The sequence below is a fragment of the Tiliqua scincoides genome, chromosome 1, assembly GCF_035046505.1.
Source record: "Tiliqua scincoides isolate rTilSci1 chromosome 1, rTilSci1.hap2, whole genome shotgun sequence".
Taxonomy (NCBI): Eukaryota; Metazoa; Chordata; class Lepidosauria; order Squamata; family Scincidae; genus Tiliqua; species Tiliqua scincoides.
Genome location: NC_089821.1, coordinates 208,418,835 through 208,436,156, shown reverse-complemented (window position 1 = coordinate 208,436,156; position 17,322 = coordinate 208,418,835). Strand labels below are relative to the sequence as shown.

General features: G+C 41.1%; 1 protein-coding gene across 1 annotated transcript in view; it reads left to right on the top strand.

Annotated features, from left to right (window-relative positions):
- Positions 1-17,322, top strand: part of MAP7 (microtubule associated protein 7) — an 89,718-nt gene that overhangs the window by 51,245 nt on the left and 21,151 nt on the right. Inside the window, exons 4-8 of the mRNA XM_066611225.1 lie at positions 5,962-6,125; positions 6,494-6,611; positions 7,501-7,587; positions 9,189-9,299; positions 17,141-17,254. Of these exons, the coding sequence (XP_066467322.1) occupies positions 5,962-6,125; positions 6,494-6,611; positions 7,501-7,587; positions 9,189-9,299; positions 17,141-17,254 (594 nt within the window). The remainder of the gene's footprint in view (positions 1-5,961; positions 6,126-6,493; positions 6,612-7,500; positions 7,588-9,188; positions 9,300-17,140; positions 17,255-17,322) is intronic.

The following is a 17,322-nucleotide window of genomic DNA, read 5'->3' as shown; positions in this document are numbered from 1 at the left end:
TTGTCAGTATGTTGACTAGAACAGTGGTTGCCAAATTCATGACAACTGCATTTGGAAAAAGCAGGCCCCGTTCTGACCAGTGCTTAGCATTCTGCCATGCTGCTCACAAGCAGCCCACCCAGTCTGCAGACTGATGCTGTGGGCAATCACGTCTGTAGCCCACTGTCCCAGCAGGCTTTGCGCCCAGATTTTCGGGCAGATGCGACTGCCCAAAAGGTTACTCTACAGAGATCGGGTGAGTTGCTTGTGAGCAGCAAGAGTGGAATGAAAAGCACTGCTCACAATGGGATTGGCTGCCATGTTGCGCCGTATCCGGCCCATGGGCCAAAACTAGACTAGAATATCAGCTGTTTGTGTTTTGAAACAAACAACAATTGCTATTTGCTTGGATAATCAAGATACAAGATTATTTATATGACATATTTGCCTCTGATTACAAGCTAGAACATAGATTGTACTAATGCCTTAGCATCATGCTGCTGTTCTTTCATAGCTGCCAAAGTTTTAAATAGCCAGCGTGTACACACAAAAACTTTACTTTCCCTGAGATATTTAAAAGTGCTAATAAGTTTTTACAGTGAGGCGTTTCCTTGGCGTTCACACTAGAACTTATAACTTGTCATCAACCTGTGAGAGAGAAATTATCTTTTTGGCAAGCCAGTGATGTGTGATGGAAGTATAGATAGGATTCAGGCGCTTTTATATTTTTAGCAACCAGATTTCTTCATGGGTCACCTTTGAAAAGTGTCTCCTAATCAGAACAATTCTTGCACGTCTGCTCTCTTGTCGTCTTAGAAACAGCTGCAGTAATTTAACACTGACTGTGCTTCCTCTACTCATTGGCATGTTTGCCTTTATATGGTTAATTTTTATTGGGTTTTTAATCTGTGGGTTTTTATTTTATTGCCAGCTGAATGAGTGCCTTTTGAGGTAAAAATAGCAGGATATACATTTTTTAAACGCAAGACAATAAAAATATTATTGGCATGTACGTTTTGAATGGAAATTACAAACATCTTTGAAAGTCTGACATAAAAGTATGACAGGAGCAATTATTTTTAAAGTGATTTACTGTCATTTCACCAGTGCGTGTCCTAATGCAGTTTGATGATTCAGTACAAACTCTTATTTTGTCACAGAAACAGAATAGGGTATAACTAACCAAGTCATGTTTATTTACAGAGAGCTAATAATTGTGCAAAAAAAATTGAATATATTCAAAAATCAAAGCTTTCCTGCCATTATCATATAACAACTTAATGTTGGGCAAATATTTTCTTTGCTGTGTTTCGGTAGTAAATGTTGATTAGATCATAAATACGAGTGTTATGTGACTGTTATGTGACATGTCGGCACCAACGATGTGGGCAAGTGTAGCTGGGAGGTCCTGGAGGCCAAATTTAGGCTTTTAGGCAGGAAGCTGAAAGCCAGGACCTCAAAGGTAGCGTTCTCTGAAGTGCTACCTGTTCCATGCGCAGGGCCAGCTAGGCAGGCGGAGATCAGGGGTCTCAATGCGTGGATGAGACGGTGGTGTAGGGAGGAGGGGTTTAGATTCGTTAGGCACTGGGGAACGTTTTGGGACAAGCGGGGCCTGTACAAGAGGGACGGGCTCCATTTGAACCAGAATGGAACCAGACTGCTGGCACATAACATTAAAAAGGTGGCAGAGCAGCTTTTAAACTGATCCCTGGGGGAAGGCCAACAGGAGCCGAGGGGCATCCGGTTCGGGACTCCTCATCCCTATGGGATGAGGATGGGGAGGTTAGAGAACAACAAGACAAAGGCAGGGTAGGAGAAGAAATTGGGAAAGGTAGGGAGATGGGATGTGATAGACAGTTTGGCACAATGAGAGGATGCGGGGACAAAGGAGCGAATAAGCAGCCCATCCTGGGGCATTCCGTGTATAATTGCTTTTATGCGAATGCCCGAAGTCTACGAGCAAAGGTGGGAGAACTGGAATGTCTGGTGACAAGGGAAAATATTGACATAGTGGGCATAACGGAAACCTGGTGGAATGCGGAGAATCAGTGGGATACCGCAATCCCGGGCTATAAACTCTACAGGAGGGACAGGCAGGGGCGTGTTGGAGGTGGAGTGGCCCTTTATGTTAAGGAAGGGATAGAATCCAGCAAAGTAGAGATTGAAGGTGGGTCCGACTCCACCGTAGAATCTCTGTGGGTTAAATTACCAGGCTTGAGCAGCGATGTAATACTGGGGGTGTGCTATCGTCCTCCAGATCAGAAATCTGATGGGGACCTTGAAATGAGGAAACAGATCAGGGAGGTGACAAGGAAGGACAGGGTTGTAATCATGGGGGACTTCAATTATCCTCATATTGACTGGGTCAATTTGTGTTCTGGTCACGATAAGGAAACCGGATTTCTTGACGTGCTAAATGACTGTGGCTTAGATCAGCTAGTCACGGAGCCCACCAGAGGACAGGTGACTCTGGATTTAATTTTGTGTGGTACGCAGGACCTGGTTAGAGATGTAAACGTTACTGAGCCATTGGGGAACAGTGATCATGCTGCGATCCGTTTTGACGTGCACGTTGGGGGAGGAATACCAGGCAAATCTCTAACAAAAACCCTTGACTTCCGACGGGCGGACTTCCCTCAAATGAGGAGGCTGGTTAGAAGGAGGCTGAAAGGGAGGGTAAAAAGAGTCCAGTCACTCCAGAGTGCATGGAGGCTGCTTAAAACAACAGTAATAGAGGCCCAGCAGAGGTGTATACCGCAAAGAAAGAAGGGTTCCACTAAATCCAGGAGAGTGCCCGCATGGCTAACCAGTCAAGTTAGAGAGGCTGTGAAGGGCAAGGAAGCTTCCTTCCGTAAATGGAAGTCTTGCCCTAATGAAGAGAATAAAAAGGAACATAAACTGTGGCAAAAGAAATGTAAGAAGGTGATAGGGGAGGCCAAGCGAGACTATGAGGAACGCATGGCCAGCAACATTAAGGGGAATAATAAAAGCTTCTTCAAATATGTTAGAAGCAGGAAACCCGCCAGAGAAGCGGTTGGCCCTCTGGATGGTGAGGGAGGGAAAGGGGAGATAAAAGGAGACTTAGAGATGGCAGAGAAATTAAATGAGTTCTTTGCATCTGTCTTCACGGCAGAAGACCTCGGGCAGATACCGCTGCCCGAACGGCCCCTCCTAACCGAGGAGTTAAGTCAGATAGAGGTTAAAAGAGAAGATGTTTCAGACCTCATTGATAAATTAAAGATCAATAAGTCACCGGGCCCTGATGGCATACACCCAAGGGTTATTAAGGAATTGAAGAATGAAGTTGCAGATCTCTTGACTAAGGTATGCAACTTGTCCCTCAAAACGGCCACGGTGCCAGAAGATTGGAGGATAGCAAATGTCACGCCTATTTTTAAAAAGGGAAAGAGGGGGGACCCGGGAAACTATAGGCCGGTCAGCCTAACATCTATACCGGGTAAGATGGTAGAATGCCTCATCAAAGATAGGATCTCAAAACACATAGACGAACAGGCCTTGCTGAGGGAGAGTCAGCATGGCTTCTGTAAGGGTAAGTCTTGCCTCACAAACCTTATAGAATTCTTTGAAAAGGTCAACAGGCATGTGGATGCGGGAGAACCCGTGGACATTATATATCTGGACTTTCAGAAGGCGTTTGACACGGTCCCTCACCAAAGGTTACTGAAAAAACTCCACAGTCAGGGAATTAGAGGACAGGTCCTCTCCTGGATTGAGAACTGGTTGGAGGCCAGGAAGCAGAGAGTGGGTGTCAATGGGCAATTTTCACAATGGAGAGAGGTGAAAAGCGGTGTGCCCCAAGGATCTGTCCTGGGACCGGTGCTTTTCAACCTCTTCATGAATGACCTGGAGACAGGGTTGAGCAGTGAAGTGGCTAAGTTTGCAGATGACACCAAACTTTTCCGAGTGGTGAAGACCAGAAGTGATTGTGAGGAGCTCCAGAAGGATCTCTCCAGACTGGCAGAATGGGCAGCAAAATGGCAGATGCGCTTCAATGTCAGTAAGTGTAAAGTCATGCACATTGGGGCAAAAAATCAAAACTTTAGATATAGGCTGATGGGTTCTGAGCTGTCTGTGACAGATCAGGAGAGAGATCTTGGGGTGGTGGTGGACAGGTCGATGAAAGTGTCGACCCAATGTGCGGCAGCAGTGAAGAAGGCCAATTCTATGCTTGGGATCATTAGGAAGGGTATTGAGAACAAAACGGTTAGTATTATAATGCCGTTGTACAAATCTATGGTAAGGCCACACCTGGAGTATTGTGTCCAGTTCTAGTCGCCGCGACTAAGATGATTACGGGGCTGGGGCACCTTCCTTATGAGGAAAGGCTACGGCGTTTGGGCCTCTTCAGCCTAGAAAAGAGACGCTTGAGGGGGGACATGATTGAGACATACAAAATTATGCAGGGGATGGACAGAGTGGATAGGGAGATGCTCTTTACACTCTCACATAATACCAGAACCAGGGGACATCCACTAAAATTGAGTGTTGGGCGGGTTAGGACAGACAAGAGAAAATATTTCTTTACTCAGCGCGTGGTCGGTCTGTGGAACTCCTTGCCACAGGATGTGGTGCTGGCGTCTAGCCTAGACGCCTTTAAAAGGGGATTGGACGAGTTTCTGGAGGAAAAATCCATTATGGGGTACAAGCCATGATGTGTATGCGCAACCTCCTGATTTTAGGAATGGGTTAAGTCAGAATGCCAGATGTAGGGGAGAGCACCAGGATGAGGTCTCTTGTTATCTGGTGTGCTCCCTGGGGCATTTGGTGGGCCGCTGTGAGATACAGGAAGCTGGACTAGATGGGCCTATGGCCTGATCCAGTGGGGCTGTTCTTATGTTCTTATGTTTAACAAAATGAGTACTCCCATCCCTTTAATAAATGATGACTTTTCTGTAGAGTGTAATGGTAAACTATCATTCTAAACAAAAGGGTGAAATCCAAGATTCAATGTGATTCAGAAAAATATGATAAAATATGCTGTCGGACCATGGTATCCACAAGGGATCAGTTCCCTTGTGTTAAATCCATGGGTCCCAAATCCTGTACTACTATCCAGAGTTGCTCGCTCCTGGGGAAAGGACTTTTGCTTGGGAAGAAAAGAGATTCTGGATGCTACAGACAGTTACACACAGTCACCTTATGTGGGTGACTGAATTCAGTGGACCTCATTAGAGTGGAATGCTCTGAACCTCAGTGCAGGCAAGAGACAAGAGCCCAAACCCATAGAACCTCAGTGCAGGCAAGATACAAGAGCCCAAACCTGAGCTCTTTAGTGCCAGCAATATGAGCTGGCACTGGGTGTTGCACATGTGCCATAAGGCATGTCTGCAACATCCAGAGAGGAGCAGCTGCCAGTGCTTGGCCAGCAACAGTTGGCACTGAGCCTCATCACTTGGAGGGCCAGCCAGCGCTCCAGTAGTGCCAGCTATGGTAAGTAGTATTGGGGCAGGGGGAGATGGGGAGTGGGAGGAATGGGGCAGGGGGAGGAACCGGGGGAACCCACAGAGCTCTGCTCCATCGTATCCTGAACTCTGAGTCAGACCAAACTGCCCATCATTAACATTTTTTAATGTTTGGATATGGAATTCCACTTGTCAGCAATTTTGTATCACACCAACCACTGGGCTTTAGTCATAGGTGAAGTAGTGTTTTATAACAAGGAACAGTGATATGGTATCTAGCAGCTAATTTTATATTGCTAGTTTACTGCCTGATTAAATAGCTTTGACACGCAGTGAGAGGGAAGTAGGCCTTAATAAGCCACAAATACTGCAGCTTAAATTGACAGTAACCTTGATACTGGAATGCTGTGAACCTGTTTAAGCCATTCCTGCTCAATGTTACTTATACGCAGCAGGGATCAAATGTGTACACCTGTGGGCTGAGTTGAAACGAGTTAAACCTTTGGTGTTGCCAGATAAATGTTAGAATGTTACAAAATATTTTTGTTTTGTTCTTCAGCGGCAAGAGAAGTTGCCTGGCTAGAAAAAGAAGAGAGAGCGAGGCAATATTATGAAAAACATCTAGAGGAGCGCAAAAAGAAATTGGAAGAACAGAGGCTAAAAGAAGAGAGGAGGCGAGCTGCTGTTGAAGAAAAAAGAAGGCAGAGAATAGAAGAAGACAAGGTAAGTGCTCCTTTCCTAGGCGATCACCCCCTTACCACCTCTTATCACACCATTTTGTTTTCCATCCTGTACTAGTTTTGTTTTCATATTTTCAATCTAATCTCTGTAGCCCAAAACTGAACATCACAGTTATTTGAAAAGTCCAAAGATTAAAAAATATAAATTTTTGAAAAATGAAAATTGGAATGGGGGACATAATAAACCATTTTGGGGGTAGGGTGGAGTTGTCATGGGCCTCTACAAGTGTTGACCGGGTTGGGCATTCCCATTTATATTTAATTACATTTTCATTTTTGAAATGATCAAAACAAGGTAGCACTGTACATGTTCAGGCAAAGATCGTCATCTCTTATCTCATTACACTCAAGGAGCGACATGAAGCTGTCGTGCGCCGCACAATCGAGAGAAGCCAGAAACCGAAACAAAAGCAAAATAGGTGGTCCTGGGGAGGTACACTTCATAGCAGCAACAACATGAATAATACAGGTAAAAGAGGAGGCCAGGTGTCTCGGCTTCGCTCCCTGTCTTTGTGCTGATATGGGTGTTTTGGGTATGCGATGTTTTTATTGAGGAAGTCGGTTTACAGGAAGAACTATTTTTGATTATTTGATTGTGCCTTGAGATCTTAATGTTTCTTTCCTTTTTTAATACTGAGCAGACAAGAATGAGAAACTGAACTAAGACTTGAAGATCTGATTGGTCTTTTTAACTCCCATCTGTATTTGCACTTAATTTTGCTTTGTTTGTCTTTCTGTAACCTTGTGCATGTTTCAATATTCTGTCTGTCTAAACCATGCTTTCAAAAATGCAAGAGTTTTTTATGCTAGACTTTATTAATGTAAGTATCTTAGGGAAGCGATGATAATTTTTATAGAAGAAGTGGAAATAAGGATTTATTCTTGATGCTTTGAAAGCTACCCTTTTTAAGGCCATTGTACTGCTGACAATCTATCACTAGAAAGTTCCCTTTCTTATGAAGAAGCTGGTTTTTAATTTGTCAGATATAAATTAGATACTTCATCTCTTATGTATTTTTCCTCAGACATACATAGATATTAATGGATGCCTTTCTTGCTAAAGAGATGTCTCAAATTCCCAACAATAGGAAATTATATTTAATTTAAATAATTTTCTTTCCTTGCAAAAACACTAATGCGTGTTACTTTGTTTATCACTGGGTGAATATTTTTATACCATTGTTCATACAATGGGCAAGACCTCCATATTAGTACTATTTCATTGTGCTGCAAGATCTATAAGCAATTGCTTCTCCATAACAATGCTCTTTCTGTTTCTTTCTCTCAGTATGTCTTGTTTGCTGCCTTTAAATTTTTTCTTTACTTTTGAAAATCATTGTCTTGCATTCTGTCCTTAGGTTATTTTGTTGAATCATCATTCACCTTTCTCGATTTAGCAGGCTTGGAGTACCACTTCAGACCCCTAGGTGGTGCTAGAAAACCCGGTACATAAATCACTGTGATTTGTTGATTTTGTCAGCAGTAGTTATCACCACAGAATAGGATCTGTAACTAAACCATTCTTTCTTAGACACAGTGCATGCCTAACACCTCCTGCATAGACTAGAGCTGATAGATAGCCCTCACTGTTGTCCTCAAATTTACCAAGTTGTTACTGGGTGACTTAAAGAAAGTGGCACAGCCTCTCAAAATACAGCCTACCATCTTTAAGAAATTTAGCCCTTGCACAACATTTGGAATCTTTTCCAGCTCTGGAAACTTTTTTTGAGCTGTTTTTAAATAAAAAAAATTACTAGCTTTCGGACATGTATTCTTTTTTCCCATGCTCTCTTTTTTTTTGTCTGTTGTAAGTCCCTCTTAAATTGTGCATTTACTTTCTAAGTGCTCTTGCAATATCTATTACATTCTCAGTATGGCACAGCTGCTGATTTTGCAGTACTGCAAGGAGAGAGTGATGCAGTGTGACATCACATTCTAAAACTCATTCTGCATTTAACAAAAGCAAAATAAATCCCATTGCCGTAATTCAAAAAATGTCTGCTGCACCACTTCCTTCAGATTCCCACTCTCCTCTCTCCCCCTCAGATAACTTCTGTTGATCAAAGTATCATACAGGCCACTTGGCCAATGTATCAGCATGCCTCACCTGTCATGTTGCTTTTTAGTGTTCCTTTCTGACCTCTTTCATCCCTGTAAATAGCAATGTCTTAGGCTGTTAAAAAAAAAAAAAAGTAATGCCAAACATATACACTGTCAGCTGTATACAAAATAACATTGCTGATTTTGCTGGACTACCCAATTTGTTAAAAAAAAGGGATGGCAGTGGACAGGAAGTGTAATAGCAAGGTATGTGTTTTATGAGATTCAAACTTTACTGGGGGGGGGGGAACTGGGAGTAAAACAAAACAAATTTGCAAGTAAAGCTCTCTTTGGAACAGAACAGGATTAACTATGAACTGCATGACTTTTTTCTCTCCCCCCCCCCCCACGCACACACTGAAAATCAGCTGATATAGACATACCATCTGCAGTATAATTTATCTGCAGGGACACTTCAGACTTTGATCCTGTTTAACTTTTCACTCTCTCCTTTGCTGTCCCTTATTATCTACCCATGTGGCTTTATTTATTCTTTCACATCTTAACACAATTTAAGTGCCTTTATTTTAAACCAATTTTACTATTTAAAGGACCCAGATATTTTTTAACATTTTAGTGCTTCTCCATAATTTTCCTATTTTTCCCAGGTCTGCTGCTTACATGCTTGTCATAAGTGCAATAAGATGAAGATGAGCATCTCATTGCATTTATTATCAGTAGCATCAGATTTGTCTCATAAAACTGTATATTCTTGCTTGACTGAATGATGGCAGGTTGGTTATGGCTTGGAAGTAAAAAACTTTGTGTCTAATCTTTGAGTCACCTGTAAAAAAACAAAAAAGTCTCCTGAAATGTCCTTCCTATTTTCATTAGAAGTGTCATTTTATAGAGGGGAAAAAAAGTAGTCCGTTCTACACTCTTGAGGACTAGAAAGTTGCATTGTTGCATGCGGGCTGTCAATTAGCATTATTTCCATTTGTTTTAGATCCAGACAGGCGATCTGTTTCAACAATGAACCTTTCGAAACATGTTGATCCAGTCATTAACAAGAGGCTCTCCTCCTCATCTGCAACATTACTAAATTCTCCAGACAGAGGTACAGTTTAAGAAAAAAAGAAAAATCTGAAAAAGAAAGGGCAAAAATGTTCTTTGCTGTAACTTTAACCATTTTGACAAAACCTGAGCAATAGGAAGTCCTTTTCTTCACATTATTTTAAGGAGAAAAGAAAAAGGCTTCAAACACACAGCAATGTTTTGGCAAAACAATGATCAGGTGTTTGCAATATCGAAACTTTCCTGAATCAGTACACTGAGCAAGTACTAAACAGCAGTGCTTCTGTCAGGTTTTTTAGTAAATGAATAAAAACTAGAAAACCAGCTCATCTCTCCATAGTGCATGGAACCCATTTTATTTTTTTGTACATCTTCACTTGACCACATTCATTTGGTTGGTTCTTTTTACTATTCAAAAAACAACAAATTTTTTTTTGAATTTTACCAAGGCAGACTGCAGACTTAAGTTGACTAAGAAATCAGATATTCAGCACCTCTATTGATTTTTATATGTTGACTTTGATTTTAGAGAGAGGCTTGATTCCAAATCTTATTTTGATCTTTCAGGTCTTTTAAAAAGAAAGAGGATTAGATAAAAAGTGTTTAGTCTTTGCCTAGCATGCAATATCTCACTTGCTGCTTTTATTCTAAGATTTTATTAGACAATGAGGTCAACCAAAAATGGGGGTTTGTAAAGCTGTCTCATACAGGTTATGTATTTGCGTATTACACCATCCAAAATATCTGAGGCATGTTATGCATTGATCGGGTGCAAAAATATTGTCTTGAAACAAGTATTTATATTTTTAGGTAAATTGTGAAACTGGTTGGAAGGTTTCCTATCATATACAAAATGTCTTTAAAATGTGTTTTATGCTCAATGTATATGTGTGCTTTTCTGCATGTATCTGTATGTGTGCCTATGCTGTGTTAAATGCCTTCCTAACAATGAATACCCTCGTTTGCAGCAGATATTGTCTCAAGATGACTGATCTGACTGTGCAGTCTTTTTAGGCAGTAAAACACAACTTCTTGTGTAGTTGCTCTTAAGAAAAATATACGTATTTTCCATATTAATTTGTGGATTCTTGCGAATTTCCAGAAGGTTCACATTTCACTGAAATATGATTATGGTACAATCCTGATAGAATGTATCAATAATGAATCCCAGAAAAGAGACAGACTTATTTATTGCAGTGTTCTTCAAGGTACAGGTCTCAAGTACTGGGTCACAGTACTCTCTTCACTGGATTGTAAGATCACCTTATTTTGCCTTCATCTTTTGCTGTCACAGCTCATCTTGAATGCTGTGGCTTACCCTGGCCTGTTCTAAATATCTGTGCTGCAGCACTCAGCAGCCCTGTTGCCAAGCACTGTAGCTGAGGAAACCAATCAGCCTCTGAAGGAGAGAGCTAAAGGCTGGGCAGGGCTTGGGAACAAGATCCAGGCATAAAAGGCTGCAAGAAGAGCTGCAGGGTAGGTTGTAGAAGGAGGAAGGATGGAGGGAAAAGAGGAACAGAAAGTCACGAAAGATGGAGGGGGAGACGAGACTAAGCAAAGAAGCAAAATCTGAATATAGACTCCAGGGAGAGGGAGCAAGGCTAGAGCAAAGAAAGGGTATGTGCTTATAGGATTGTCGCCTAAGACCACTAAAGCCATGATACACTATGACTATCCATATAATAGACACTCACAAATGGGGGGGGGTGGACCTTATATAATATTTATATAAATATATCTAAATATATAAGGCAAAGGAAATATAATATAAATAAATAATTATTTATTTATATATTTTTTGCCTTTCCTTTGCCTTATATATTTCCTGCCTTTCCATTGGACCATTTCAGTGATGTGGAGAGGGGGGAATTGCTGTGTGGGTAACAGTCTATCCTCCATATCTACTTGTGACTGTCCATATAATAGACACTCACAAATGGGGGGGAACCTTATATAATATATAAGGTTTAATTTTATATATGTTTACTTTTTGATTGTTGGCAACCTTCAATATTTGATTGTTGGCAACCTTCAGTCTCGAAAGACTATGGTATCGCGCTCTGAATATATAAAGTCTATAATTCAAGCACTCAGATGAAAATACTGAATGTGTGATTGTGCAGAAGGCCACAGCGTCTGGTGATGACATTTCCTTTCAGTTTTGGTGTCCTTTCATTATTTTTAATATTTAAAATCTGGTTATGAAGATGGAGTTTGTTGGGTTCGTGCTGCTTGGGTCCACTTCCTGAATCTTCTGAGTCCAATTCAGAGGGCTGTACTTTGGACTTGTAACATGTTTTTCCCCTAGCACAGCCTTGTAACTTGTCAACTCACCCTTGCACTTGAGTTCCAGGTTATTTGCAATATGAGTCATGGATATAAGGGGGGGGGAACTCTTGTGTGCTCTTAGGATGCAGTCCTATACATCCTTTCCAGGGTATAAACCCCATGCCTAGGATTGTGCTGCTAAAGGGATTCTGGGTCATGACCTTAAATACAAACTAGTCAACTGCCAGAAATGGCTTTTAAAGCATGACAGTTGGCATCTGCATATGTCTCAAGGTTAGGATTATCACATATCTTTTTCCTTTTCCTCATTACACAAAGGTGTGTCTGATAACCCATCAAAAAGAATTTCACGTTCTTGTATTTGCTAATGCAGGTGCATGTTTGTGTGTGTCCTGTGCTTTTGTGTGTGCTCTCTGCTCTTGTGGCTATGTGGCATCTGTAGCATTCTGCAAAAACCTGTTTCCGTTGCTGGAGACATGTGGATTAAAATTTTTCCTCTAAAAGAAAATTGCATTGCCTCAAAGAAAACTATAGATGCCCTTCCATTGGGTCATTTTGGGCCTGAATTCTAAGGTGCAAGAGCATGGCTAGAAACCAAGGCACTGTATTTATTGTATAGATTTTACCCCTGTGGGCCATGATTTTTAATTCCAAAACCTGGGCTTTGTGTTTTGCCCTACAAACATTTTCAGTTCTCCAACTCCGTGTTGATTTCTCCGGAAGGTGACTTTAAAAAAAACTATTCTAGAGAAAATGAAAAATCTTATGAATGAGGTGCAAAGATAGATATAAACAATATTCATTTTGAGATTGTATGTTGGGCATTTGGCCCATCTGCCCTCCATAAACTTCAGATAGTATGAATGATGCCTATCCAGAATTTAAATTTTACACTAAAACACAGTAACCATTGCTAGGCGTGTAGGAGAAAGTAACATAAGCACTTTACATTCTAAGGTGCCTGCTTATCCGCTGTGAACATGATGTTGGCAATAAATATCCTGATTAGAAATCTTTTTTTTCCTATCCCAGACAATGTATTGGGTTTAATTTTGTCACCCAAAGTGTATTTCTGTTCAAGAGGAAACATGACAATGTGATATAGTTTATTTTTTAAGGCATAGCTTTTTGCAGAGCTCAAGTGTAGAGAATTACCAATTCATTTTTTAAAATATAAATGGAGGTCAGTGAAAACTAAATGAGATCTTGAGACCTAATTTGTCTGAGGAAATTGAGTGAAAGCATCTTTCTTATCCTTCATAGTGGCCTCATGGGACTAAATTTAAATGACTCTTCTTCACAAATATGCTTATAGGAAGGTAACATGGTTTGTTATAACTTTTTTCTCTTTTTGCTGCAGTGATTTTGGTTCTAAGCTGTTCACCTTCCAAGTAGTTTCACTCAAACTAATGCACAGTAAAAAAATGTTATCCATGGTCTCTCTTTACTAATGTCAAGCTGGTAGAAATTGGTATAGGGTATTTTTATTATTATTTTTTAAGTATGTGGCAGTTGGGCTTGTCAGTTTTGTTCATCAACATGTCCTTTATATCCTGTCACCTATCTCCAATACATACAATGAAGCATTTGTGAATGTTCTGTCATCGTGTGTATGTAGCATCTGTCTGTCTAGGGGTTTAGAATACAGTTTTACCTAATCTAGTCCCAGTATTGAAGGTATGGTGCCTTTCTTAACCAACACTGCTTGTGTTACTGCTCATGCAGTACTGGAAGAAGGAGCTTGCATGAGATCACAGTTTCTTGTTCTTAAAAAGAAAATTGCACAATTTCTGATAGTGGGGAAAAAAGAGCTGCAGTATCCAACAATTTCTTATCTCTGATATTATGTTGCTTGCTTGTGCAAGTAGTTCACTCATGCAATAATATGAGCGCATTCATAGGTCATACATTTCACTGAAGGAAGTAGATTGCCACACATGTTCCTTAAGTGTATGAGTCTGCTTCTTCCATTGAAATACAGATGGAATCTCTTGATATGCTGATTTGACATCCGTGGATTTGCCACACAGTGAATGCTGAACCCTCAGTTTGCCCTCCCTGCAGACCTCCCAGATGTGACCATAACAAGGTTCCTGGGAGGCTTTGTGAGCCTCAGAGAGGCTGCGCACCATCTCACGTAGCCTCTCCGAGGCTTAGAAAAAACCCCAAAGTGATTTTCGGACGTCTTCCAGTTTTCGGAAAGTCGCCCAAAAATTGCTTCAGGGCCCTCTCTGGCACATGGCCTCTCTGAGGTTCAGAACAGCTCAGAGAGTTCGGAACAAAGGTAGGCTCTGAAAATTGTTTTTGTTATCCACAATTTTCAGTATCTGCGGGGGATCCAGGAATGGAAACTCCTTGGATACTCCACCTGTATGTAGGATAGCCTGCAATCGATGTGAATGTACTTGAATCTCTGAGTTGGAGCATTGAACTATACTGACAGTAAATGCTAATTAGCTTTATGAAGTTCTCTGGATTGTAACTTAGTAGTAAATTGTGTGCAACAACTTTGCCTTGCTGTTTTAATAATTGTGTCATTTTCATGATTTCATAATAGTTCAATTACAGCTTGTTTGGCATTTCGTCTGTACAGCTTTGTAGTACTGTACTTGCTCATACACAGTAGTGCTGATACTACGTTTATATATGAAATAAATATTGGTGCTAATAAATATTGGTGCTATTTATGGATCTTGAAATACTTCAGAATCACCATCCCAAGCAATGTGACTGTTGATGGATAAACAGCAAAGCATAATAATTAATGGACCCTTATTTTGTGCATGGGTTTTATATTGTTGACAAAGTATGCTTAATCTCAACTTGTTCATCTTTTTACGCTAACGTTTGCCAATGTAACTTTGGGGTCAGATGGGCATATGTAGGAGAGAACTGGTTGGTGAGAGTAATGGCCGCTGAATCCTTGCGCCACTGATTGTCCCTCACAAATCCTCCCATTTGCTTTCTGTCTGAGACCTGCTATGGGGAAAACTGGCTAAAATGTCCTGGAAGGGCATTTACAATCAGGAGGTAACGTGAGGTATCCTCCTACCAAGTGACACTACTGCAAATGCCATTGTACTTCCATAGTAGGTTTACAGGGAAAATGGAAGGTTCATAACCTTAGGTTGCCTTGCTTCATGACATGTGGCACTATCTTAAGTTTCAGGGTCCTAGCAAGATGAGGAAGCAGAGGAGACAGGAATATTAAAGAGCAGTAAGAACAGTACACAACCATCTCTGTTTCTTTGGTTTGTATTATTTCCCCTTTCATGAACTTGTGTTTTGCTAATGTGCCACTTGCTGAAATGAGTGTGTGCAGATTAAGTGACAGAGAATAAATTTATGAACTTTCATAGTAGCCCAAATAAAGTGGCACCCTGATAAAGTAGCTCAGTGAAAAAAAAAATGAAAATGCAATAGTGTTCCTCAGGATTTGAGTGTAATATCTGTTCTTTTTGTGCACTGATTCCAGTTTAATAACATCCCTTGTGCTGTAACAGAGATATTTTAAAATGTGAATTGAATTTCATGTAATCTCCCTGAATATGAATTGAAAAGCTCGTTTGCAGCAATTATGGAAGAGTGATTATGCAGGCAGTCTGCCATTGGTAATGAGACCATGATTTCTTCTGTAAAGTCATTTTTCTAAGCTTATAAAATTAAAGCACAGAAATACATGGTGAAGAGTATGTGCCCAGGGACTGAAGTGGTAGGGGATGAGATCTGTATCAGTCAGACTCATCTTCCCTCTTTTCCTGAGACTGTAAACTGTTAGGATTTAGGGACATGGTTAGGGATGAATATTTGTACATATATACATGCAATTGTACATTCATGGGGAAATGCAGACACAGCAGTAGCTGCAAATAGTTGCTAGTGCTATTTTCAGCTGAGATCGTTATTTTTTAAATGTGTCTCCTCAGTTGTAAGAGCTGTTTTTCCATATATGTGACATGGGCATGGCCCAAGCCTGAAGCCCACCTGAGGCAGGGTGCAAATGCCACTCCCCCTGCTGCCAGGCCTCCCTACCCTTATCAAACATCCCCTCAAAGAAGGGCGAGGGGAGGGATGGGAGAAGAAGGCCCCATCTTTTCTCTTCAGGATAATGGCAGGCTCCTTCTCCTCCTAGTAGTGCTTGAAGTAAAAAAGAGGGGAAAGTGCGAGTACTGCTGTCACCTCAGCTGCAGCTGAGTGGGCAGGAAGGGGGGAGGAAATATGACCCCCACTCCTTACCTCCCCTGCAGCACTGTCTCTTTTCCTCACACAAGACTTTAAAAAAAAAAAAAAAAGTTGAGCATGCTGTGCTCCATTTAAAAAAAAAAAATAAATCCCGTGTGAGGTCAAGGAAATATACAGTACTGAAGGGGAAATTAGAACAGTGCTGCAGCCACGTGGGCAGAAAGCAGGGAGGAGGTGTCAGTGGCATCTGCAGTACCCCTTTTTTCCCCTTCTCCTTTCAGCACCACTGGCAGGTGGGTTGGAGGAGGGGGCTCTTGTCAATTCATTGCCACCTCCAAGGGGCCAATCCCCATGTAACAAGTTCAGGTCACATAATCAGTGGGCTGGCTGCAATGTGAAAAGTAATTACAGGTCATGTCTTCTTATCTGCTGATTCAGGACCCACGGATTTGACCCACTGTGGGTCCCTAACAGGAGGCCAACCTGTACTCCTGGTACGAGTACCTCTGGAAAAGTCTTCTGATCATGCCTAAGAGGTGGCTGAAGCCCTTGGAAGATCTTGGAAGCACATTTCCGGTTTTTGGAAAAACCAGAAGGGCACTTCTAAGGCCTTCCAAGGGCATCAGACAACCGCCCAGCAGCAGATGCTGGCCCCTACCACAGATTTCTTTATCTGTGGTTTTCAGCATTTACAGGGGTTCCAGGAATGGAACCCCCCACAAATGCCGAGGTAAGACAGTCCTGTCTGCCAAGGTCAAACATATTCTCAAAGTAACCTAAACAGTCTTTTGAAAAACTGCTAGCACTTCTTGAAATCCTGTCTTGGCTGTCACAAAAAAAATTAGTGTTTAAAAAAAAAAAAAAACCAGCTTGATGAACACCAGTATGGATTTCTGCCATTTCTTGTAATGTGAAAAAAAAAGTTACACCTCCATTTCTTGTGTGAGGAAAGTGTGAAGGCCTAGGCTTAGATGCATAAACTTGTGTGCAGATTCCAAGAAGCAACAAATGCATAGCCAGTTTTAAGTGCTTCTTTTAGGTGTGAAACAACCCTGAGTAAACATTCTCGTTGACAGCTGGTAAATACTGTAATAGAAATTAATAACTTTTGTTGGTGGTTGTAAACGAGATATTTGCCTTTCTATTTGGCATTAAAACTCATGTACTCTAATTAGGAAGAATAACAATGTTTTAGTTTTTCAGAGTGGACTGTTTGTGTGTATGTGTGAGAACCATTTCTTAATAAAGTGTTCTGATGATAAAAGCTAACATGGGATTATGCAGTAGAAGTAGAATGGATCAACAAATTATTGGTTTTTTAATATTTCAGATAAAATAAACCCACTGCTTTGTATGGTACCTGATAACCTATGAGCATGTGATCTAATATCTTCCTTATATGGTAACATTCAGCTCGACGTCTGCAGCTAAGCCCCTGGGAGAGCAACATGGTTAGCAGACTACTGACACCAACACATTCATTCTTGGCTAGAAGTAAAAGTGCAGCAACTTTGTCAGGCGATGCAGGTAAAATGAAATCAATATGACTAATTTCTCTATTTGGTTTGCCTTTTAAGAATCTCTGCAAGGTTTAT